This window comes from Haliotis cracherodii, unplaced genomic scaffold, assembly GCF_022045235.1.
Source record: "Haliotis cracherodii isolate W230 unplaced genomic scaffold, xgHalCrac1.p SCAF_10, whole genome shotgun sequence".
Lineage (NCBI taxonomy): Eukaryota > Metazoa > Mollusca > Gastropoda > Lepetellida > Haliotidae > Haliotis > Haliotis cracherodii.
The window spans coordinates 59,141,848-59,163,594 of NW_027266265.1; the positions used below are offsets into that span (position 1 = coordinate 59,141,848).

Here is a 21,747-nt window from a genome sequence, read left to right on the forward strand (position 1 = left end):
ATATGTCTGACTGTCAACCTGCAGCATCAGATATGTCTGACTGTCAACCTGCAGCATCAGATATGTCTGACTGTCAACCTGCAGCATCAGATATGTCTGACTGTCAACCTGCAGGATCAGATATGTCTGACTGTCAACCTGCAGCATCAGATATGTCTGACTGTCAACCTGCAGCATCAGATATGTCTGACTGTCAACCTGCAGCATCAGATATGTCTGACTGTCAACCTGCAGCATCAGATGTCCGACTGTCAACCTGCAGCATTAGATATGTCTGACTGTCAACCTGCAGCATCAGATATGTCTGACTGTCAACCTGCAGCATCAGATATGTCTGACTGTCAACCTGCAGCATCATATATGTGAGACTGTCAACCTGCAGCATCATATATGTCTGACTGTCAACCTGCAGCATCAGATATGTCTGACTGTCAACCTGCAGCATCATATATGTGAGACTGTCAACCTGCAGCATCATATATGTAAGACTGTCAACCTGCAGCATCAGATATGTCTGTCATCCCACCAAGGTGGATGCCAGTACTGATTCTTTCGACCACCTTACCTTGTGTAAATTGTAGCCAGACTCAAAGATGATAGGTGGCAGAAGTACAATGAAGAAGATGTTTGGTCGGAAGGCCTCCTCATTCTGGTAAACAATACACAGCAATAAACAGGAGAAACACGTATCTGATTTAGATCTAAACATTTCGTACATTTATACATGTTTACATAACTTGATAGGATAGTGAAAATATTACCAACAGAAAGAACAAGCTTAACGTTCAGGGCACCCTTTTATTAGTCAATGGTTTACATATTTAGCATGGCGCAGACAAAATTAAATTTGTGTAGCTCAATATCTTTCCATTTCACTTGTCATGAAGCTGTTTCTCGGTTCAGTGAAATATTGCCAATACTGTGCACTGTGTACGATGTTTATTGGGAGAAATACAATTAAGCTTCAACTATTTTGATTCTATTTTGTGCTTGTGGCTTTCAGCTATGGTTCAGTCCATAAACAAAATAGACAAATTGTGGCATAAATCTCACCTTCCAATTACCAAAATGGAAAAGTTTAAGGATAAGACCAATCAAGGCACCTGGAACATAGAACAGAAACACATTGACATAGACAGGAGGTGATATCTAGACAACTGCCCCTTCCGGGCTGACCGTGTTCAGTGTTAATGACGCTCCCGAAGGTGGCCTCGCTACACCAAGACTGCCACGACATGTATCTAGACAACTGCCCCCTCCGGGCTGACCATGTTCAGTGTTAATGACGCTCCCGAAGGTGGCCTCGCTACACCAAGACTGCCACGACATGTATCTAGACAACTGCCCCCTCCGGACTGACCGTATTCAGTGTTAATGACGCTCCCGAAGGTGGCCTCGCTACACCAAGACTGCCATGAAAAGTATCTAGTCAACTGCCCCCTCCGGGCTGACCCTGTTCAGTGTTAATGACGCTCCCGAAGGTGGCCTCGCTACACCAAGACTGCCATGAAAAGTATCTAGACAACTGCCCCCTGCGGGCTGACCGTGTTCAGTGTCAATGACGCTCCCGAAGGTGGCCTCGCTACACCAAGACTGCCACGACAAGCAGGTGTAGAGTGAGTGGGTGGAACCTCACATGTTCGTCACAATATTATCCAGGCAGGGACTGCCCGTCATACAATTCCAATTGGGATATGATGACATGCATCAACCAAGCGAGTCTGACCACCTGATTCATTTAGTTGCCTCTTACTGCAAACAAAGGTTGCTGAAGACCTATTCTAACCCGGATCTTAACTTATGAATTGTGTTTGAAATTTGTCAGAAATTTGTTTTAACCATGAAAATTCCATGACTTGAATCAAACCTGCAGCGTCACATATCGTTTGTAAGTTTTGTAACCCACTGTTTTCCCACTGAGCTACTGGGGCAGGTGATCAGAAGTTGTTCAGATTATAAATCATGTCATGACTCTATCAAGTCCAGACCGCACGTTTTTTCTCTCGCACGCTTGGAGCGAATTCCTTTTATACCGCGATACACTGTATTGTTTCACTATAAGGTATGTCAATGTTTTCTTATTTTTCCTGGTATTTCTTGCATTTAGATTTTTCATAAGTAAAATATAAACTCCCCCCCTCGGTCTTGACGGAGAATGTAAGCCCGGGGAGTAGGGAAATTGGGTCGGGCGTTTGGCCCTTCGTTATTTCCTACATCCCTGGGCTCACATTCTCTGTCAAGACCTCGTGGGGAGTTCATAGCCACTAGGTACAGACAATGAGCTACTCACCAACAAGGACAATGGCGATGCTCTCAGGCAGGTAGTAGAACTTGGTCTGGATCAGCATGTGTGTCAGCAGGATACTGATGGCTGAAAACAGATTCTTAAGGTCAGGTGGCTCGGAGTTGTGAGAAATAATGGTAGGTGAATAAGGTAATTGTTATTGTGAAACTGACCACAAGTCACCTGCCAGCGGTGTCATGACAGTCAATATTTGTAGAACATAATGCAACCAATGTTTGCCAGCAAGTGTCTCTATCAGCCAGCAGACTCACAGAACACACCATGTAGTTCACTGTTCAAACAACAGAAGCTATTGAATCGCTCTGCACTGCCTGGTATTTCTAACTACAATTAAAATACAAGGAGGTGAGAGAAAGGCAACTTTTGATTGCTAAGTCGTTTCGTTACTTCTAAGGTTCTAGAAAAATATTTTATTCTCATATTTCTTTATTCAGGAGGGCGGTCATAAAATATTTCTTTAAACTGTTAAATGATTTTTTTCCTCTCCATTTTCTCAGTATTTTGGGTCAGCAGATCTGAAAACCAAGAAGAGAAAAAGCCACAGATGATTCACTTTCCTGTCAATCAACCTGTGCTGAATGACGTCAACACGAGTCCAGCACCCACCAGTTTCTGTTCTAGTCAAATTTATTTCGGAAACAAGTGCTTATTGATCAATTAACAGATTGACAAACACACAAACCATGCACCACCTATTGACAGGTCATGTTTCTGGAGAGGATATTCAGACAACACAAACCTGGTGCATCCAACACGAATCTGGTGCAACCAACACACATGTAGTGCAACCAACATGCACCTTGTCCAACCAACACAATACTGTCAAACAAGCTACGAACATCTTTCGTAGAAAGAAACGCAAACTTTAATAAACAAGTCAGTATGTATTATGTTGTATTTTATTGAATTTATTAATGACTGACAAAAATCACAAATGACCGGTATTTTGGTACATTGCCGGCTCATCTGTCCGGCAGATAAAAATATGACCGGAAACACTGCCTGTAGCAACCAACATGAACCTAGTGCAACCAACATGAACCTGGTGCAACCAACACATACCTGGTGCAACCAACATGAACCTGGTGCAACCAAGACATACCTGGTGCAACCAACATGAACCTGGTCAGTGTTTCCGTTCTCCGGTAATTGCCGGCTTTTTACCGATAAAAATATCAACAAGCCGAAAAATATGAACGTTGTCGGCTACCATGTCCGATAAAACATTGTTTGTTTTAAGATATGATCATGTCAACAGTTACTTGCCTCATATAAATTGATAGGCTTTATTCATCAAACACAGAAATGCAAGCGTCTGTCTCGCATTCCAGGGAACCCCCTTTCTATTAATAGCATGACTATCCCGCACCAATTAAGGTGCTTCGCTTTGATTGGATAATATTGGCTTCATAGATGACGTTGGTAATCACGTGATCTCTGATGCCTCGTGGCACGAGATTAAACATGTCGAAGGCGAAGCAGACGAATCTTTCCACTTTCTTTGGGGTAGAGACGTCTAGTGCTAATCTGAAACGGAAACATGCAGCTGACGCGAGCGAATGTATTGAGTCAAACACTCCCTTGACCTCGAAATCTTCGGACACAATGTCTAGCGAACCAGACTTGAAAAAGAAATCTAAATCTGTACTGCGAAAGTTTAATGAATTCAAGTGGCTTCGTTTTGAGGAGGAGGGCGACAAAATCCTAACATTTTGCCGAATCTGCGAGGCAGCAAAAAAATGTAACGGTTTCACTAAAGGTTGTATTAATCTCAAGAAATCTGCTTTGAAAGATCACAGAGACAGCGCCTCTCATCATCAGGCCGTTACAACGATGTATCACAAAAATGCAATGGCAGCGCATATGGAAGTGGCAGCAGACAAATCTGACGAGAAATTAACAGCTATGTTAAACACAGTTTTATTCATGTCTCAAGAAAATATTGCTACCTCCAAGTTTTCTAAACTAATCGAATTGCAGCAGCGGAACGGATGTGAACATTTACAGGGAGAAACGTACACTCATTCGGACTCGATAGACGCGATGGAGAATGCACTTGTTGAGAGTACTAAAGAACATTTAAAATCTAAACTTGAAAAAAGCAAGTTTATTGGACTCATTATCGATGAGACTGTAAATATCACGGTTGAAAAAAAACTTATATTGTTTGTGAAAATCGTTAACGACGGAAAGGCAGAAACAGTGTTTTTAGGAAATTTTTCAGTTCATAGTGGTACAGCGGAATGTATCATGGAAAAAATTCTTGAAATTTTGCCTCAATGGAACATTCCTTTGGAAATAGTGGTCGGTCTAGGATCGGTTGGTGCGTCTGTTATGACCGGGAAACACTCAGGAGTTGGGAAGAGGTTGCAGGATCATAATTCATATCTTGTGCACGTCCATTGCATAGCCCATCGTGTCGCACTTGCTTCAGCCGATGCAGCAAAGATTTCGAAGGTCGTAGCGGACTATAGAAGGACATTGAATGATATCTACAAACTGTTTGAACATTCAGCAACGCGATACAACAGATTGCGAGAACTTTCAGAGGTCCTTGAAGATTCTGACTTTTCAAGTTTAAAACAACCATGCAGTGTTCGTTGTCTTTCCGTGGGACGGGCGGTCAAAGCAGTGAAATCTAACTGGCCAGCTCTTGTTCTCGAAATTGAAGAGGAATCTGCCGAGCGAAACAACGCTGTTGCCACGAATATTTAGAAGAAAATTCGAACGTACTCCTTTATCCGACTTACTTACATGATGACTGACGTGCTCCATGTGATGGACAAAATTGTTACTCTTTTTCAGAGAGAGAATATCAACTTGGGCATGATTATGCCAATTGTGAATTCTACGATTGACTCCCTTGCCAGTCTAGAAAACACAGCAGGTGAAAATGAACAGACTTTCTTGGATAATTTGAACAACGGGGAATTTCGTGGAATTCAGGTCACATATGGGGAGCCGCGATCTATCGGTGCGTTTGTGAAAACCCGTTGTGGGTTTATTGCGGAACTCTGTAACTCTCTGAGAAAAAGATTTCCGGATGACTCGCTTGATATCGTTACTTGTCTGGACAAAGTGCTCAAGCTGATTTCCCCAAACGCAAGAGGAACTGACAGCTCACTGAAGGGAATCCCTCGAGAAATTACTGGACAAATTCTGCCTCCGGATTGGTCCAGCTGAAAATGACGTCATCAATCGCATCCGGGCGCTGCAGGATTTCACACCTTTCAAGATGGCGGTTAACAACATAGGAGCCGACTCGTTCGAACAAAGTTGCAAGACAGTGATTTCTGAACTTTCAGATATTTAGCCCGACTTTTCCACTCTGTGCTCGATAGCACTTGCTATCCCAGTTAGCAGCGTTGATGCTGAACGTGGATTCAGTTTGCAAAACAGGATACACTCTGCCAGTCGCAATCGTCTTTCCCAACAACGGATAAACAACCTGATGCTGTTGAATCTACACGCAGACGTCAACAATACTGTCAAACAAGCTACGAACATCTTTCGTAGAAAGAAACGCAAACTTTAATAAACAAGTCAGTAGGTTTTATGTTGTATTTTATTGAATTTATTAATGACTGACAAAAATCACAAATGACCGGTATTTTGGTACATTGCCGGCTCATCTGTCCGGCAGATAAAAATATGACCGGAAACACTGCCTGGTGCAACCAACATGAACCTAGTGCAACCAACACGCATGTAGTGCAACCAACACATACCTGGTGCAACCAACATTCACCTTATGGAACCAACACATACCTGTTGCAACCAACACATACCTGTTGCAACCAACATGAACCTGTTGCAACCAACATGAACCTAGTGCAACCAACATGCATGTAGTGCAACCAACACATACCTGTTGCAACCAACATGAACCTAGTGCAACCAACATGAACCTAGTGCAACCAACACGTACCTGGTGCAACCAACATGAACCTAGTGCAACCAACACGAACCTGGTGGAACCAACATGCACCTGGTGCAACCAACACAAACATGGCGCAACCAACAAGTACCTAGTGCAACCAACACAAACCCAGTGCAACGAACAGCTTCAAACACCAAAGTTTCACCACACTTATTACATAAGACAGCCCACTTCTCATGATATATAGTAGATACCCCACTACTCTTGATATATAGTAGATACCCACTACCCTTGATACATAGTAGATACCCTACTACCCTTGATATATAGTAGATACCCCACTTACACTACCCTTGATATATAGTAGATACCTCACTTACACTACCCTTGATATATAGTAGATACCCCACTACCCTTGATATATAGTAGATACCCAACTACCCTTGTTATATAGTAGATACCCACTACCCTTGATATATAGTAGATACCCACTACTACCCTTGATACATAGTAGATACCCTACTACCCTTGATATACAGTAGATACCCCACTTACACTACCCTTGATATATAGTAGATACCTCACTTACACTACCCTTGATACATAGTAGATACCCCACTACCCTTGATATATAGTAGATACCCACTACCCTTGATAGGTCGTAGATACCCACTACCCTTGATATATAGTAGATACCCACTACCCTAGATATATAGCAGATACCTCACTACTCTCGATATGAAGCAGATACCCACAACCCTGGATACATAGTAGATACCCCGCTACCCTTGATATACAGTAGATACTCAACTACTCTTGATATATAGCAGATACCTCACTACTCTCGATATATAGTAGATACCCACTACTCTCGATATATAGCAGATACCTCACTACTCTCGATATAAAGTAGATACCCACTACCCTTGATACATAGTAGATACCCCACTACCCTTGATACATAGTAGATACCCCACTACCCTTGATATACAGTAGATACCCCACTTTCACTACCCTTGATATATAGCAGATACCTCACTACTCTCGATATATAGTAGATACCCCACTACCCTTGATACATAGTAGATACCCCACTACCCTTGATATACAGTAGATACCCCACTTACACTACCCTTGATATGTAGTAGATACCTCACTTACACTACCCTTGATATATAGTAGATACCTCACTACCCTTGATATGTAGTAGATACCCCACTTACACTACCCCTGATATGTAGTAGATACCTCACTTACACTACTCTTGATACATAGTAGATACCCTACTACCCTTGATATACAGTAGATACCTCACTACCCTTGATATATAGTAGATACCTCACTACTCTCGATATGAAGCAGATACCCACAACCCTGGATACATAGTAGATACCCCGCTACCCTTGATATACAGTAGATACTCAACTACTCTTGATATATAGCAGATACCTCACTACTCTCGATATATAGTAGATACCCACTACTCTCGATATATAGCAGATACCTCACTACTCTCGATATAAAGTAGATACCCACTACCCTTGATACATAGTAGATACCCCACTACCCTTGATACATAGTAGATACCCCACTACCCTTGATATACAGTAGATACCCCACTTTCACTACCCTTGATATATAGCAGATACCTCACTACTCTCGATATATAGTAGATACCCCACTACCCTTGATACATAGTAGATACCCCACTACCCTTGATATACAGTAGATACCCCACTTACACTACCCTTGATATGTAGTAGATACCTCACTTACACTACCCTTGATATATAGTAGATACCTCACTACCCTTGATATGTAGTAGATACCCCACTTACACTACCCCTGATATGTAGTAGATACCTCACTTACACTACTCTTGATACATAGTAGATACCCTACTACCCTTGATATACAGTAGATACCTCACTACCCTTGATATATAGTAGATACCTCACTACCCTTAATATATAGAAGATACCTCACTTACACTGCTCTTGATGTATAGTACATACCTCACTTACCCTACCCTTGATATATAGTAGATACCTCACTACCCTTGATGTATAGTAGATACCTCACTTACACTACCCTTAATATATAGTAGATACCCCACTACCCTTGATATATAGTAGATACCTCACTACCCTTAATATATAGTAGATACCTCACTACCCTTAATATATAGTAGAAACCCCACTACCCTTGATATATAGTAGATACCTCACTACCCTTAATATATAGAAGATACCTGACTTACACTGCTCTTGATGTATAGTACATACCTCACTTACCCTACCCTTGATATATAGTAGATACCTCACTACCCTTGATGTATAGTAGATACCTCACTTACACTACCCTTAATATATAGTAGATACCCCACTACCCTTGATATATAGTAGATACCTCACTATCCTTTATATATTGTAGATACCTCACTACCCTTAATATATAGTAGATACCCCACTACCCTTGATATATAGAAGATACCTCACTACCCTTGATATATAGTAGATACCTCACTACCCTTAATATATAGAAGATACCTCACTTACACTGCTCTTGATGTATAGTACATACCTCACTTACCCTACCCTTGATATATAGTAGATACCTCACTACCCTTGATGTATAGTAGATACCTCACTTACACTACTCTTGATATATAGTAGATATCTCACTACCCTTAATATATAGTAGATACCCCACTACCCTTGATATATAGTAGATACCTCACTACCCTTAATATATAGTAGATACCCCACTACCCTTGATATATAGTAGATACCTCACTACCCTTTATATATAGAAGATACCTCACTTACACTACCCTTGATATATAGTAGATACCTCATGTACACTACCCTTGATATATAGTAGATACCTCACTTACACTACCCTTGATATATAGTAGATACCTCACTACCCTTGATATATAGTAGATACCTCACTTACACTACTCTTGATACATAGTAGATACCTCACTTATACTACCCTTGATATATAGTAGAGACCTCAATACCCTACACAAATAGTAGGTACTTCACCCCGCTTGATATATATAGTAGATATCCAACAATTATTGATACATAGTAGATACCGCACTTACACTACCCTTGATATATAGTAGATACCTCACTACCCTTGATATATAGTAGATACCTCACTTACACTACTCTTGATACATAGTAGATACCTCACTTATACTACCCTTGATATATAGTAGAGACCTCAATACCCTACACAAATAGTAGGTACCTCACCCCGCTTGATATATATAGTAGATATCCAACAATTATTGATATATAGTAGGTACCTCAACCCGCTTGATATATGTAGTAGATATCCAACAATTATTGATATATAGTAGGTACCTCAACCCGCTTGATATATGTAGTAGATATCCAACAATTATTGATATATAGTAGGTACCTCACCCTGCTTGATATATGTAGTAGATATCCAACAATTATTGATATATAGTAGGTACCTCATCCGGCTTGATATATGTAGTAGATATCCAACAATTATTGATATATAGTAGGTAATTCACCCTGCTTGATATATATAGTAGATATCCAACAATTATTGATATATAGTAGGTACCTCAACCCGCTTGATATATGTAGTAGATATCCAACAATTATTGATATATAGTAGGTACCTCACCCTGCTTGATATATGTAGTAGATATCCAACAATTATTGATATATAGTAGGTACCTCACCCGGGTTGATATATGTAGTAGATATCCAACAATTATTGATATATAGTAGGTAATTCACCCTGCTTGATATATATAGTAGATATCCAACAATTATTGATATATAGTAGGTACCTCACCCCGCTTGATATATGTAGTAGATATCCAACAGTTATTGATTTATAGTAGGTACCTCACCCCGCTTGATATATGTAGTAGATATCCAACAATTATTGATATATAGTAGGTACCTCACCCTGCTTGATATATGTAGTAGATATCCAACAATTATTGATATATAGTAGGTAATTCACCCTGCTTGATATATATAGTAGATATCCAACAATTATTGATATATAGTAGGTACCTCACCCCGCTTGATATATGTAGTAGATATCCAACAGTTATTGATATATAGTAGGTAATTCACCCTGCTTGATATATATAGTAGATATCCAACAATTATTGATATATAGTAGGTACCTCAACCCGCTTGATATATGTAGTAGATATCCAACAATTATTGATATATAGTAGGTACCTCACCCCGCTTGATATATATAGTAGATATCCAACAATTATTGATATATAGTAGGTACCTCAACCCGCTTGATATATGTAGTAGATATCCAACAATTATTGATATATAGTAGGTACCTCAACCCGCTTGATATATGTAGTAGATATCCAACAATTATTGATATATAGTAGGTACCTCACCCTGCTTGATATATGTAGTAGATATCCAACAATTATTGATATATAGTAGGTACCTCATCCGGCTTGATATATGAAGTAGATATCCAACAATTATTGATATATAGTAGGTAATTCACCCTGCTTGATATATATAGTAGATATCCAACAATTATTGATATATAGTAGGTACCTCAACCCGCTTGATATATGTAGTAGATATCCAACAATTATTGATATATAGTAGGTACCTCACCCTGCTTGATATATGTAGTAGATATCCAACAATTATTGATATATAGTAGGTACCTCACCCGGCTTGATATATGTAGTAGATATCCAACAATTATTGATATATAGTAGGTAATTCACCCTGCTTGATATATATAGTAGATATCCAACAATTATTGATATATAGTAGGTACCTCACCCCGCTTGATATATGTAGTAGATATCCAACAGTTATTGATTTATAGTAGGTACCTCACCCCGCTTGATATATGTAGTAGATATCCAACAATTATTGATATATAGTAGGTACCTCACCCTGCTTGATATATGTAGTAGATATCCAACAATTATTGATATATAGTAGGTACCTCACCCTGCTTGATATATATAGTAGATATCCAACAATTATTGATATATAGTAGGTACCTCACCCCGCTTGATATATGTAGTAGATATCCAACAATTATTGATATATAGTAGGTACCCCAACTATGGATTCATAAAGGACAGCTTCTCGACAATCAGGGAGCTTGATTCTCTCAATGACAATGGACGTTCCTTCAGTAATAGACCTACAGGAGTGTTGTAATTGTTATGTGGAAGTCAAATGTTCCTCATATGTTTTGTGAGGATGATTACAACACAAATCCTTCCAAAAGCTAATTGCATACATTGGTTGTCAACATTAACAAACAGATAATGAAGCAGCATGCAGGTAATGAACTAACAGCTAACTAACTGTGGTACTCACCGACGATGAGCAGCATGCAGGTAATGAACTAACAGCCAACTAACTGTGGTACTCACTGACAATGAGCAGCATGCAGGTAATGAACTAACAGCTAACTAACTGTGGTACACACCGACGATGAGCAGCATGCAGGTAATGAACTAACAGCTAACTAACTGTGGTACTCACTGACAATGAGCAGCATGCAGGTAATGAACTAACAGCTAACTAACTGTGGTACACACCGACGATGAGCAGCATGCAGGTAATGAACTAACAGCTAACTAACTGTGGTACTCACTGACAATGAGCAGCATGCAGGTAATGAACTAACAGCTAACTAACTGTGGTACACACCGACGATGAGCAGCATGCAGGTAATGAACTAACAGCTAACTAACTGTGGTACTCACTGACAATGAGCAGCATGCAGGTAAGGAACTAACAGCTAACTAACTGTGGTACACACCGACGATGAGCAGCATGCAGGTAATGAACTAACAGCTAACTAACTGTGGTACTCACCGACGATGAGCAGCATGCAGGTAATGAACTAACAGCTAACTAACTGTGGTACTCACTGACAATGAGCAGCATGCAGGTAATGAACTAACAGCTAACTAACTGTGGTACACACCGACGATGAGCAGCATGCAGGTAATGAACTAACAGCTAACTAACTGTGGTACTCACCGACGATGAGCAGCATGCAGGTAATGAACTAACAGCTAACTAACTGTGGTACTCACCGACGATGAGCAGCATGCAGGTAAGGAACTAACAGCTAACTAACTGTGGTACACACCGACGATGAGCAGCATGGAGGTAATGAACTAACAGCTAACTAACTGTGGTACACACCGACGATGAGCAGCATGCAGGTAATGAACTAACAGCTAACTAACTGTGGTACTCACCGACAATGAGCAGCATGCAGGTAATGAACTAACAGCTAACTAACTGTGGTACTCACTGACGATGAGCAGCATGCAGGTGATGAACTAACAGCTAACTTACTGTGGTGCTCACTGACAATGAGCAGCATGCAGGTAATGAACTAACAGCTAACTAACTGTGGTACTCACCGACGATGAGCAGCATGCAGGTAATGAACTAACAGCTAACTAACTGTGGTACTCACCGACAATGAGCAGCATGCAGGTAATGAACTAACAGCTAACTAACTGTGGTACTCACTGACAATGAGCAGCATGCAGGTAATGAACTAACAGCTAACTAACTGTGGTACACACCGACGATGAGCAGCATGCAGGTAATGAACTAACAGCTAACTAACTGTGGTACTCACCGACGATGAGCAGCATGCAGGTAATGAACTAACAGCTAACTAACTGTGGTGCTCACTGACAATGAGCAGCATGCAGGTAATGAACTAACAGCTAACTAACTGTGGTGCTCACTGACAATGAGCAGCATGCAGGTAATGAACTAACAGCTAACTAACTGTGGTACTCACCGACGATGAGCAGCATGCAGGTAATGAACTAACAGCTAACTAACTGTGGTACTCACCGACGATGAGCAGCATGCAGGTAATGAACTAACAGCTAACTAACTGTGGTACTCACCGACGATGAGCAGCATGCAGGTAATGAACTAACAGCTAACTAACTGTGGTGCTCACTGACAATGAGCAGCATGCAGGTAATGAACTAACAGCTAACTAACTGTGGTGCTCACTGACAATGAGCAGCATGCAGGTAACGAACTAACAGCTAACTAACTGTGGTACTCACCGACGATGAGCAGCATGCGGGTAATGAACTAACAGCTAACTAACTGTGGTACTCACCGACGATGAGCAGCATGCAGGTAATGAACTAACAGCTAACTAACTGTGGTACACACCGACGATGAGCAGCATGCAGGTAATGAACTAACAGCTAACTAACTGTGGTACTCACTGACAATGAGCAGCATGCAGGTAATGAACTAACAGCTAACTAACTGTGGTGCTCACTGACAATGAGCAGCATGCAGGTAATGAACTAACAGCTAACTAACTGTGGTACTCACCGACGATAAGCAGCATGCAGGTAATGAACTAACAGCTAACTAACTGTGGTGCTCACTGACAATGAGCAGCATGCAGGTAATGAACTAACAGCTAACTAACTGTGGTACTCACCGACGATGAGCAGCATGCAGGTAATGAACTAACAGCTAACTAACTGTGGTGCTCACTGACAATGAGCAGCATGCAGGTAATGAACTAACAGTTAACTAACTGTGGTACTCACCGACGATGAGCAGCATGCAGGTAATGAACTAACAGCTAACTAACTGTGGTACACACTGACAATGAGCAGCATGCAGGTAATGAACTAACAGCTAACTAACTGTGGTACTCACTGACAATGAGCAGCATGCAGGTAATGAACTAACAGCTAACTAACTGTGGTACTCACCGACGATGAGCAGCATGCAGGTAATGAACTAACAGCTAACTAACTGTGGTACTCACTGACAATGAGCAGCATGCAGGTAATGAACTAACAGCTAACTAACTGTGGTGCTCACTGACAATGAGCAGCATGCAGGTAATGAACTAACAGCTAACTAACTGTGGTGCTCACTGACAATGAGCAGCATGCAGGTAATGAACTAACAGCTAACTAACTGTGGTACACACTGACAATGAGCAGCATGCAGGTAATGAACTAACAGCTAACTAACTGTGGTACTCACTGACAATGAGCAGCATGCAGGTAATGAACTAACAGCTAACTAACTGTGGTGCTCACTGACAATGAGCAGCATGCAGGTAATGAACTAACAGCTAACTAACTGTGGTACACACTGACAATGAGCAGCATGCAGGTAATGAACTAACAGCTAACTAACTGTGGTGCTCACTGACAATGAGCAGCATGCAGGTAATGAACTAACAGCTAACTAACTGTGGTACACACTGACAATGAGCAGCATGCAGGTAATGAACTAACAGCTAACTAACTGTGGTGCTCACTGACAATGAGCAGCATGCAGGTAATGAACTAACAGCTAACTAACTGTGGTACTCACCGACGATAAGCAGCATGCGGGTAATGAACTAACAGCTAACTAACTGTGGTGCTCACTGACAGTGAGCAGCATGCAGGTAATGAACTAACAGCTAACTAACTGTGGTACTCACTGACAATGAGCAGCATGCAGGTAATGAACTAACAGCTAACTAACTGTGGTACTCACTGACAATGAGCAGCATGCAGGTAATGAACTAACAGCTAACTAACTGTGGTGCTCACCGACGATGAGCAGCATGCAGGTAATGAACTAACAGCTAACTAACTGTGGTGCTCACTGACAATGAGCAGCATGCAGGTAATGAACTAACAGCTAACTAACTGTGGTGCTCACCGACGATGAGCAGCATGCAGGTAATGAACTAACAGCTAACTAACTGTGGTACACACTGACAATGAGCAGCATGCAGGTAATGAACTAACAGCTAACTAACTGTGGTACACACTGACAATGAGCAGCATGCAGGTAATGAACTAACAGCTAACTAACTGTGGTACTCACTGACAATGAGCAGCATGCAGGTAATGAACTAACAGCTAACTAACTGTGGTACACACTGACAATGAGCAGCATGCAGGTAATGAACTAACAGCTAACTAACTGTGGTACACACTGACAATGAGCAGCATGCAGGTAATGAACTAACAGCTAACTAACTGTGGTACTCACCGACGATGAGCAGCATGCAGGTAATGAACTAACAGCTAACTAACTGTGGTACTCACCGACGATGAGCAGCATGCAGGTAATGAACTAACAGATAACTAACTGTGGTACACACTGACAATGAGCAGCATGCAGGTAATGAACTAACAGCTAACTAACTGTGGTACTCACCGACGATGAGCAGCATGCAGGTAATGAACTAACAGCTAACTAACTGTGGTGCTCACTGACGATGAGCAGCATGCAGGTAATGAACTAACAGCTAACTAACTGTGGTACTCACCGACGATGAGCAGCACAAAGAAGATGGTGAGACTGCTGCTGTGTTCCTCCTCCGCAGCTCCTTTCTGGGGCAGCTCCGCCTCCTTCTCCGTAGTCGTCGTTGTAGTTGTAGTTGTCGTTGTTGTTGTGAGATTAGACGCAGTTCCATTGGTGCCGCTGCCAAGTGACACAAAAGAACATTAGGAGTCCATGACGATGGAGGGCGAGATCCAAGAGGCAGAGCTCGCCATATTGCAGGGAGAGACATGCTGGAGGAGTGATCTCAAGGGGTGCCTAAACCTAACGATCATGAAGAGGTGCTTGACTAGGGATCCCTTGGTGTGTGGTTAACTAACATGACTAACTGAGAGAATCCAAGTTACAAATATGATCAGTGGCCATATACTGGTACTCAGTGGTAGATAACTAACCAACATTTCCATAAGGAAATAAATACCTGAAATGATATAAATCATTTCTTGAGACGGCAGATTGAAACTTTCCCCTGTGTACAGGCATGGACATTCTGCAGTACTCCAACAACGTGACCAGGATGATGGCTCCCTGTGTATAATCCAGACTGGACCAAACAGTCCAGCTATTGGCACAAAGAGCATCAATCCATGCAATTGAAATTAGATGACATACAATCAACAAAATTACAAAGGATCAGTTAGTTATTTCCAGGTCCATTTTCTTCTAAATATTCTCAAAAGTGCATTGTTACGTATTGATGGTTTGAGAGTTACCTCCCTTACTGTACGCATATATGGACACGTCACTGTTAGCGTCGTCTGATGGCGTTCTAGAAGCTGAGAAGTAAATCCAATGACCAACCACTTCTATCTGTTATAACTTGGTAGTTATGAAGTCTGGTAGCATCAAACACTTAACATGGTGTCAGAAGTAAAACTTAGATTGCTATCATAACGTTGAACTGTGTTGAAATTCCCTATTCTGACTGTTTCTGTTCCCTGTCTGACTGACCGCGTGCGTTTCTGATGTATGTCACCTATTTTCGTGATACCGATACGGCGTGGTAAATCTACTGAACTGTGTCATATTTCGTTGTGAAATTTGATATATACTCTGACTGTAAGGGATTTCAACCAGTAATCTAAACTGTTTCTGATATGATCTATGAGAACAACAGTGTTTTCTATCTGAACTGACTGAATACTATTCTGTGTGTAATTGAATCTACGGAAAGCCATTACGCCATATTGCTTGATTACTGTTTTTGACTGATCATGGCAGAAGGTAATCAGGCTGCACCCCAAGTTGTTCACATACCAGTTAACATTCCACTGTCTACTAGATTAGATCTGAAAGGTGATCTGTCTAGAAATTTCAAGAAATTCAAACGAATGTGGGAAAATTATGAGCTTGCTTCTCGCACTAGGACTGATAGTGAGGAATGTCGATCGGCTACCCTATTGACATGTATTGGTCCAGATATCTTAGACATTGTAGATGGATTAGAATTTGAAAATGAAGCAGATAGACAGAAGGTGGACAAAATACTGGAAAAACTTGAACATTATTGTATAGGGGAAATAAATGAAACTTGGGAAAGATACAATTTCAACAGAAGGGACCAGGAACAATCCGAATCCATTGATTCTTATGTTGCAGTAATAAGAAATCTTGCAAAGAGTTGCAACTATGGGGATTTAGCAGAGACATTGACCCGTGACAGGATGGTAATGGGCATCCGCGATAATGCAACAAGAAAGAGATTGTTACAAGCATCAAAACTGTCTTTAAAGGACTGCATAGATATTTGTAGGTCGCATGAAAGTGCGACGAGACGTCTGAAATCACTATCGCAAGCTGAAGATGTTCAGTTTGTAAGTCAAAGGAAACCCAACAAGTCACAGAAACCTAATGCTAAGCAACAGATCAAAACTGAACTGCACAAATGTAAGTTCTGTGGAAAGAGGCATGAGTTTCAAAAGAAAGAATGTCCGGCATGGGGTAAGGCTTGTGCAAAATGCAAAAAGAGAAATCACTTTGCTGCTTTGTGTCCTGGATAGAGCAAAGACAGGGTTCACATGGTGGATAGTGATACTGTAGATAGTGAGTCTGAAGAGTTTGTAATGTCTGTAACTTCTGACTGTGTCAATTCTGTACAAGTTGATGAAATGAACTTGGTCAATCAGAATTACCCCAAAAAGATATTTGCAACATTGGTTGTGAATAGAGAGGAAGTTGAATTTCAACTTGACTGTGGGTCAACTGTTAACATTCTGCCTTCTTCTGTGTATACTCAAGTGGTCAGGGATGACAACTTCAGTAAATTGAACACTAATCTGATTTCCACACTGCGAATGTACAACGGTGCTGAGACAAAACCTCTTGGGAAGATACGTGTGTCACTACAAAACCCCAAGAATGGCCGCAGGTACAGTGTTGTGTTTCTAATTGTTTCTGAGAAGGGTTGCAAACCAATATTAGGGGTACGAGCTGTTCAACAGATGCAACTGATCACTGTGAACTTTGACAATATTCTGTTGATGGAATCACCCGAGGTCAATCTAACTGCTGACTCTTCACTTGAGCCTGGGAAACTGGAAATGACTGATATCAAACAAAATTATCAGGATTTGTTTGATGGTGAGGGAGCTCTGGAAGGCTTTCTACACTTGGAGGTTGACACTACTGTAACCCCAGTACAGTTACCATGTCGCAAGATTCCTTTTGCTGTACAATCTCAGCTGAAATCTGAACTGGAAAGACTGACGGAGCAGAAGATTATTACACCTGTTGACATACCAACAGACTGGGTGTCCGCTTTGGTGGTGGTGCAGAAACCGAGGACAGACAAAATCAGGATCTGTATCGACCCGAAACCGTTAAACAAGGCACTTAAGAGAAACCATTATCCGATAATGACTATAGATGATGTGTTGCCTAAGTTGGCCAAGGCCAAATGTTTCTCTTTGGTGGATGCCAAAAATGGGTTCTGGCATGTTCAGTTGGATGAACAGAGCAGTTACCTGACAACATTTGAAACTCCCTGGGGAAAGTACCGTTGGCTCCGTATGCCATTTGGCCTCTCACCAGCTCCTGAAGAGTTCCAACGACGACTGAATGATGCCATATCTGGACTGGATGGTGTTCGTGCGATTCATGACGATATCTTAGTTTACGGCGTGGGAGAAACTGATCAGTATGCTGAGGTCGATCACGACAAGAAATTCATCGCTCTTTTTAATTGTTGTCGAGCGAAGGACATCAAACTGAATGAGTCTAAACTGAAGTTGAAACTGCCAAAAGTGCCCTACCTGGGTCATGTACTCACTGCTGATGGACTCCAAATTGATGAGACCAAGGTTGAGGCTATCAAGAAAATGCCTTCACCTACTGACAAACAAGGTGTGCAGCGCATCTTGGGGATGGTCAACTATGTGCAAAAGTTTGTACCCAATCTCTCTGAAATCACCGCTCCACTGAGAGATCTGCTGAAAGGTGAAGTGAACTTTCGATGGGACAACACTGTACATGGACAGTGCTTGGAGAAGATTAAGCACATTCTGTCAGAACCTCCTGTTCTGAAATATTTTGATAATGAAGCTGTCACATATTTCCAATGTGATGCTTAACAAAGTGGCCTCGGAGCATGTCTTATGCAAGATGGACAACCAGTGGCATATGCATCCAGATCAATGACAAGCACAGAGCAACATTACGCTCAGATAGAAAAGGAAATGCTTGCAATAGTCTTTGGACTGGAACGTTTTGACCAGTATGTGTATGGACGCAAGGTGACCATAGAGACAGACCACAAACCTTCAGAGTCCATTTTGAGAAAGAGCCTCCTGAGCGCACCTAAAAGGCTGCAACGCATGATGCTACGGTTGCATAAGTACAACTTTACAGTGGTGTACAAGAAAGGAAGCCTGATGTTCATGGCTGACACATTAAGTCGTGCGTACTTACCACATGACAGACAATTGATCACTGACGAAGGCCAAGTGTTGATGATAGACATGAGGAGCCCAACACTTATTGACATTGAGACAATTCAAATGGTCGAGCATTTATCCATATCTCAATAGAGACTAGCTGAACTGAAACAAGCCACAAGTAAAGATACTTGTATGAGCAAGCTGATGCAGCTCATACAGCAATGCTGGCCACCGTCAAAGGAAGATGTACCACACTCAGTACGTGAGTACTTTACCTTTCGGGACGAACTTTCTATGCAGAATGGCGTAGTATTCAAGGACGAGCGTGTTGTTGTACCTGCAAGTATTCGTGGCAACATCATGGAGAGAATTCACTCAAGCCACATCGGTGTGCAAGGGTGTATACGACGAGCAAAAGAACTTGTCTACTGGCCGAACATGGGACAGGAGATAATAGATCTTGTAAGCAAGTGTGAAACCTGCAACACCCTACAACAAGACCAAAGCAGGGAGCCTTTGATCAGTCATCAAATTCCTACTTGTCCCTGGGAGAAACTGGGATGCGATTTGTTTGAGTTTGATCAGAAAGACTTTTTGATTACTGTGGACTATTATTCCGACTTCTTTGAAGTTGACAGACTCCAAAGCAAGAAAGCTCCTGAAATCAACAAGAAGCTCAAGTCACATCTAGCTAGACATGGAATTCCAAATCAGATTATCTCCGATAATGGTCCACTGTTCAACTCTGAAGCTTTTCGTAAGTTCTCAGACAACTATGAATTTGAGCATGTTACGTTGTCACCTCGGTACCCACAATCCAACGGGAAAGTTGAAAGCGCGGTGAAGATAGCTAAGAAGCTGATGACAAAGTCACTACATGCCCAAACTGATCCTTACTTAGCTCTCCTGGACTGGCGAAATGTTCCGACAGAGGGAATAGGATTTTCTCCGGTACAGCGACTCTTTAGCAGGAGAACAAAGACCAAACTCCCAACAGCAAGTACACTTTTACAACCAAAGACCGTTAATGGTGTGTCAGACAAGACAGCTTGTAAAAAATCTAAACAAGCTTACTACTTCAATAGAGGCACCAACGAACTTCCTGCTCTGAAGGAGGGAGATGTGGTAAGAGTCAAGCCTACTAAGTTCGACAAACAGTGGAAGAAAGCCGTTATAGAACAACAGGTGGATGTGAGGTTGTATGAACTGCGTACAGAAGATGGCAGTAACTTGCGCAGAAACAGACGACATTTGAGAAAGTCTCATGAAGCTGCTCCATTGTTTGTGGATACAGATATGGCTGAAAGGAACCGGTTAGAACCAGATCTGTGTGTGGAAAGAACTTCCGCTGAAACTCCTATGAGGAACTGTACTGACAAGCCTGTAGACCAAACATCAAGCAAAACTACAGAGAGAGTTCAGATTCCTACACAGACAACTAGACAGTCAAGTGAGACAACTGAGAAGAGAACTTCTCGTGGTCGTGTGATCAAACAACCGTCTAGATTCAGAGGTTATCTTACAAATTAAGAACTTTAAAGTAAAGCTGTTTTGCAGTAAAATTGTGTTATGGACTGTAAGCCTTTTTGAAAGGACGAAGAACTGTTTAGTTTTTATGTTATGAACTGTGTGCCTTACTAAGGACGAAATCAATTCATAACTGTTATTGTGTTGAAAGTTTGGGAAGTGTTTCAAATATCCTTTCGGTTTTCAGCAACTAAGCTGTTAAGAACAAAGACTTGTTTTACAATTAGTATTGCATTAATGTTTCAAGACTTTAAAGGTTACCCTTAAAAGGGGAGATGTTACGTATTGATGGTTTGAGAGTTACCTCCCTTACTGTACGCATATATGGACACGTCACTGTTAGAGTCGTCTGATGGCGTTCTAGAAGCTGAGAAGTAAATCCAATGACCAACCACTTCTATCTGTTATAACTTGGTAGTTATAAAGTCTGGTAGCATCAAACACTTAACATGCATGACCATTTTCACTAAATTTTGGGCCATTGTCTCCAAATTGTCTGGGACCAATTTTGGAAGAGGCTGCACCTGTTGTATAAACCCCTCCCACTGAGATACTGTGCCACAGTTTAACATGGATACTCCACTCAGACACAGTATAACGACTCGGAGTCATCCAGTCCTCGTTTTATCTCTTTAATGCTTAGCATCAGTCAGGGTAACAACAAGTACACTGGTATGGCGCCGCCAGGGATCGAACGACCGACCTTTCACTGACAAGACCAACGCTCTATCCACTAGCCCACGTAGTGCCTTGCCATGGTAAAGATCAGTTTAGCTTGAATATGAT

General features: G+C 41.4%; 1 protein-coding gene across 2 annotated transcripts in view; it reads right to left on the bottom strand.

Annotated features, from left to right (window-relative positions):
* Positions 1 to 21,747, bottom strand: part of LOC139454591 (sodium/hydrogen exchanger 8-like) — a 52,436-nt gene that overhangs the window by 29,423 nt on the left and 1,266 nt on the right. For both annotated transcript variants that reach the window (XM_071236403.1, XM_071236402.1), the window contains exons 2-5: positions 15,546 to 15,700; positions 2,291 to 2,371; positions 1,054 to 1,103; positions 566 to 649 (exon numbers count right to left, since the gene is read on the bottom strand). In XM_071236403.1, the coding sequence (XP_071092504.1) occupies positions 566 to 649; positions 1,054 to 1,103; positions 2,291 to 2,371; positions 15,546 to 15,700 (370 nt within the window). The remainder of the gene's footprint in view (positions 1 to 565; positions 650 to 1,053; positions 1,104 to 2,290; positions 2,372 to 15,545; positions 15,701 to 21,747) is intronic.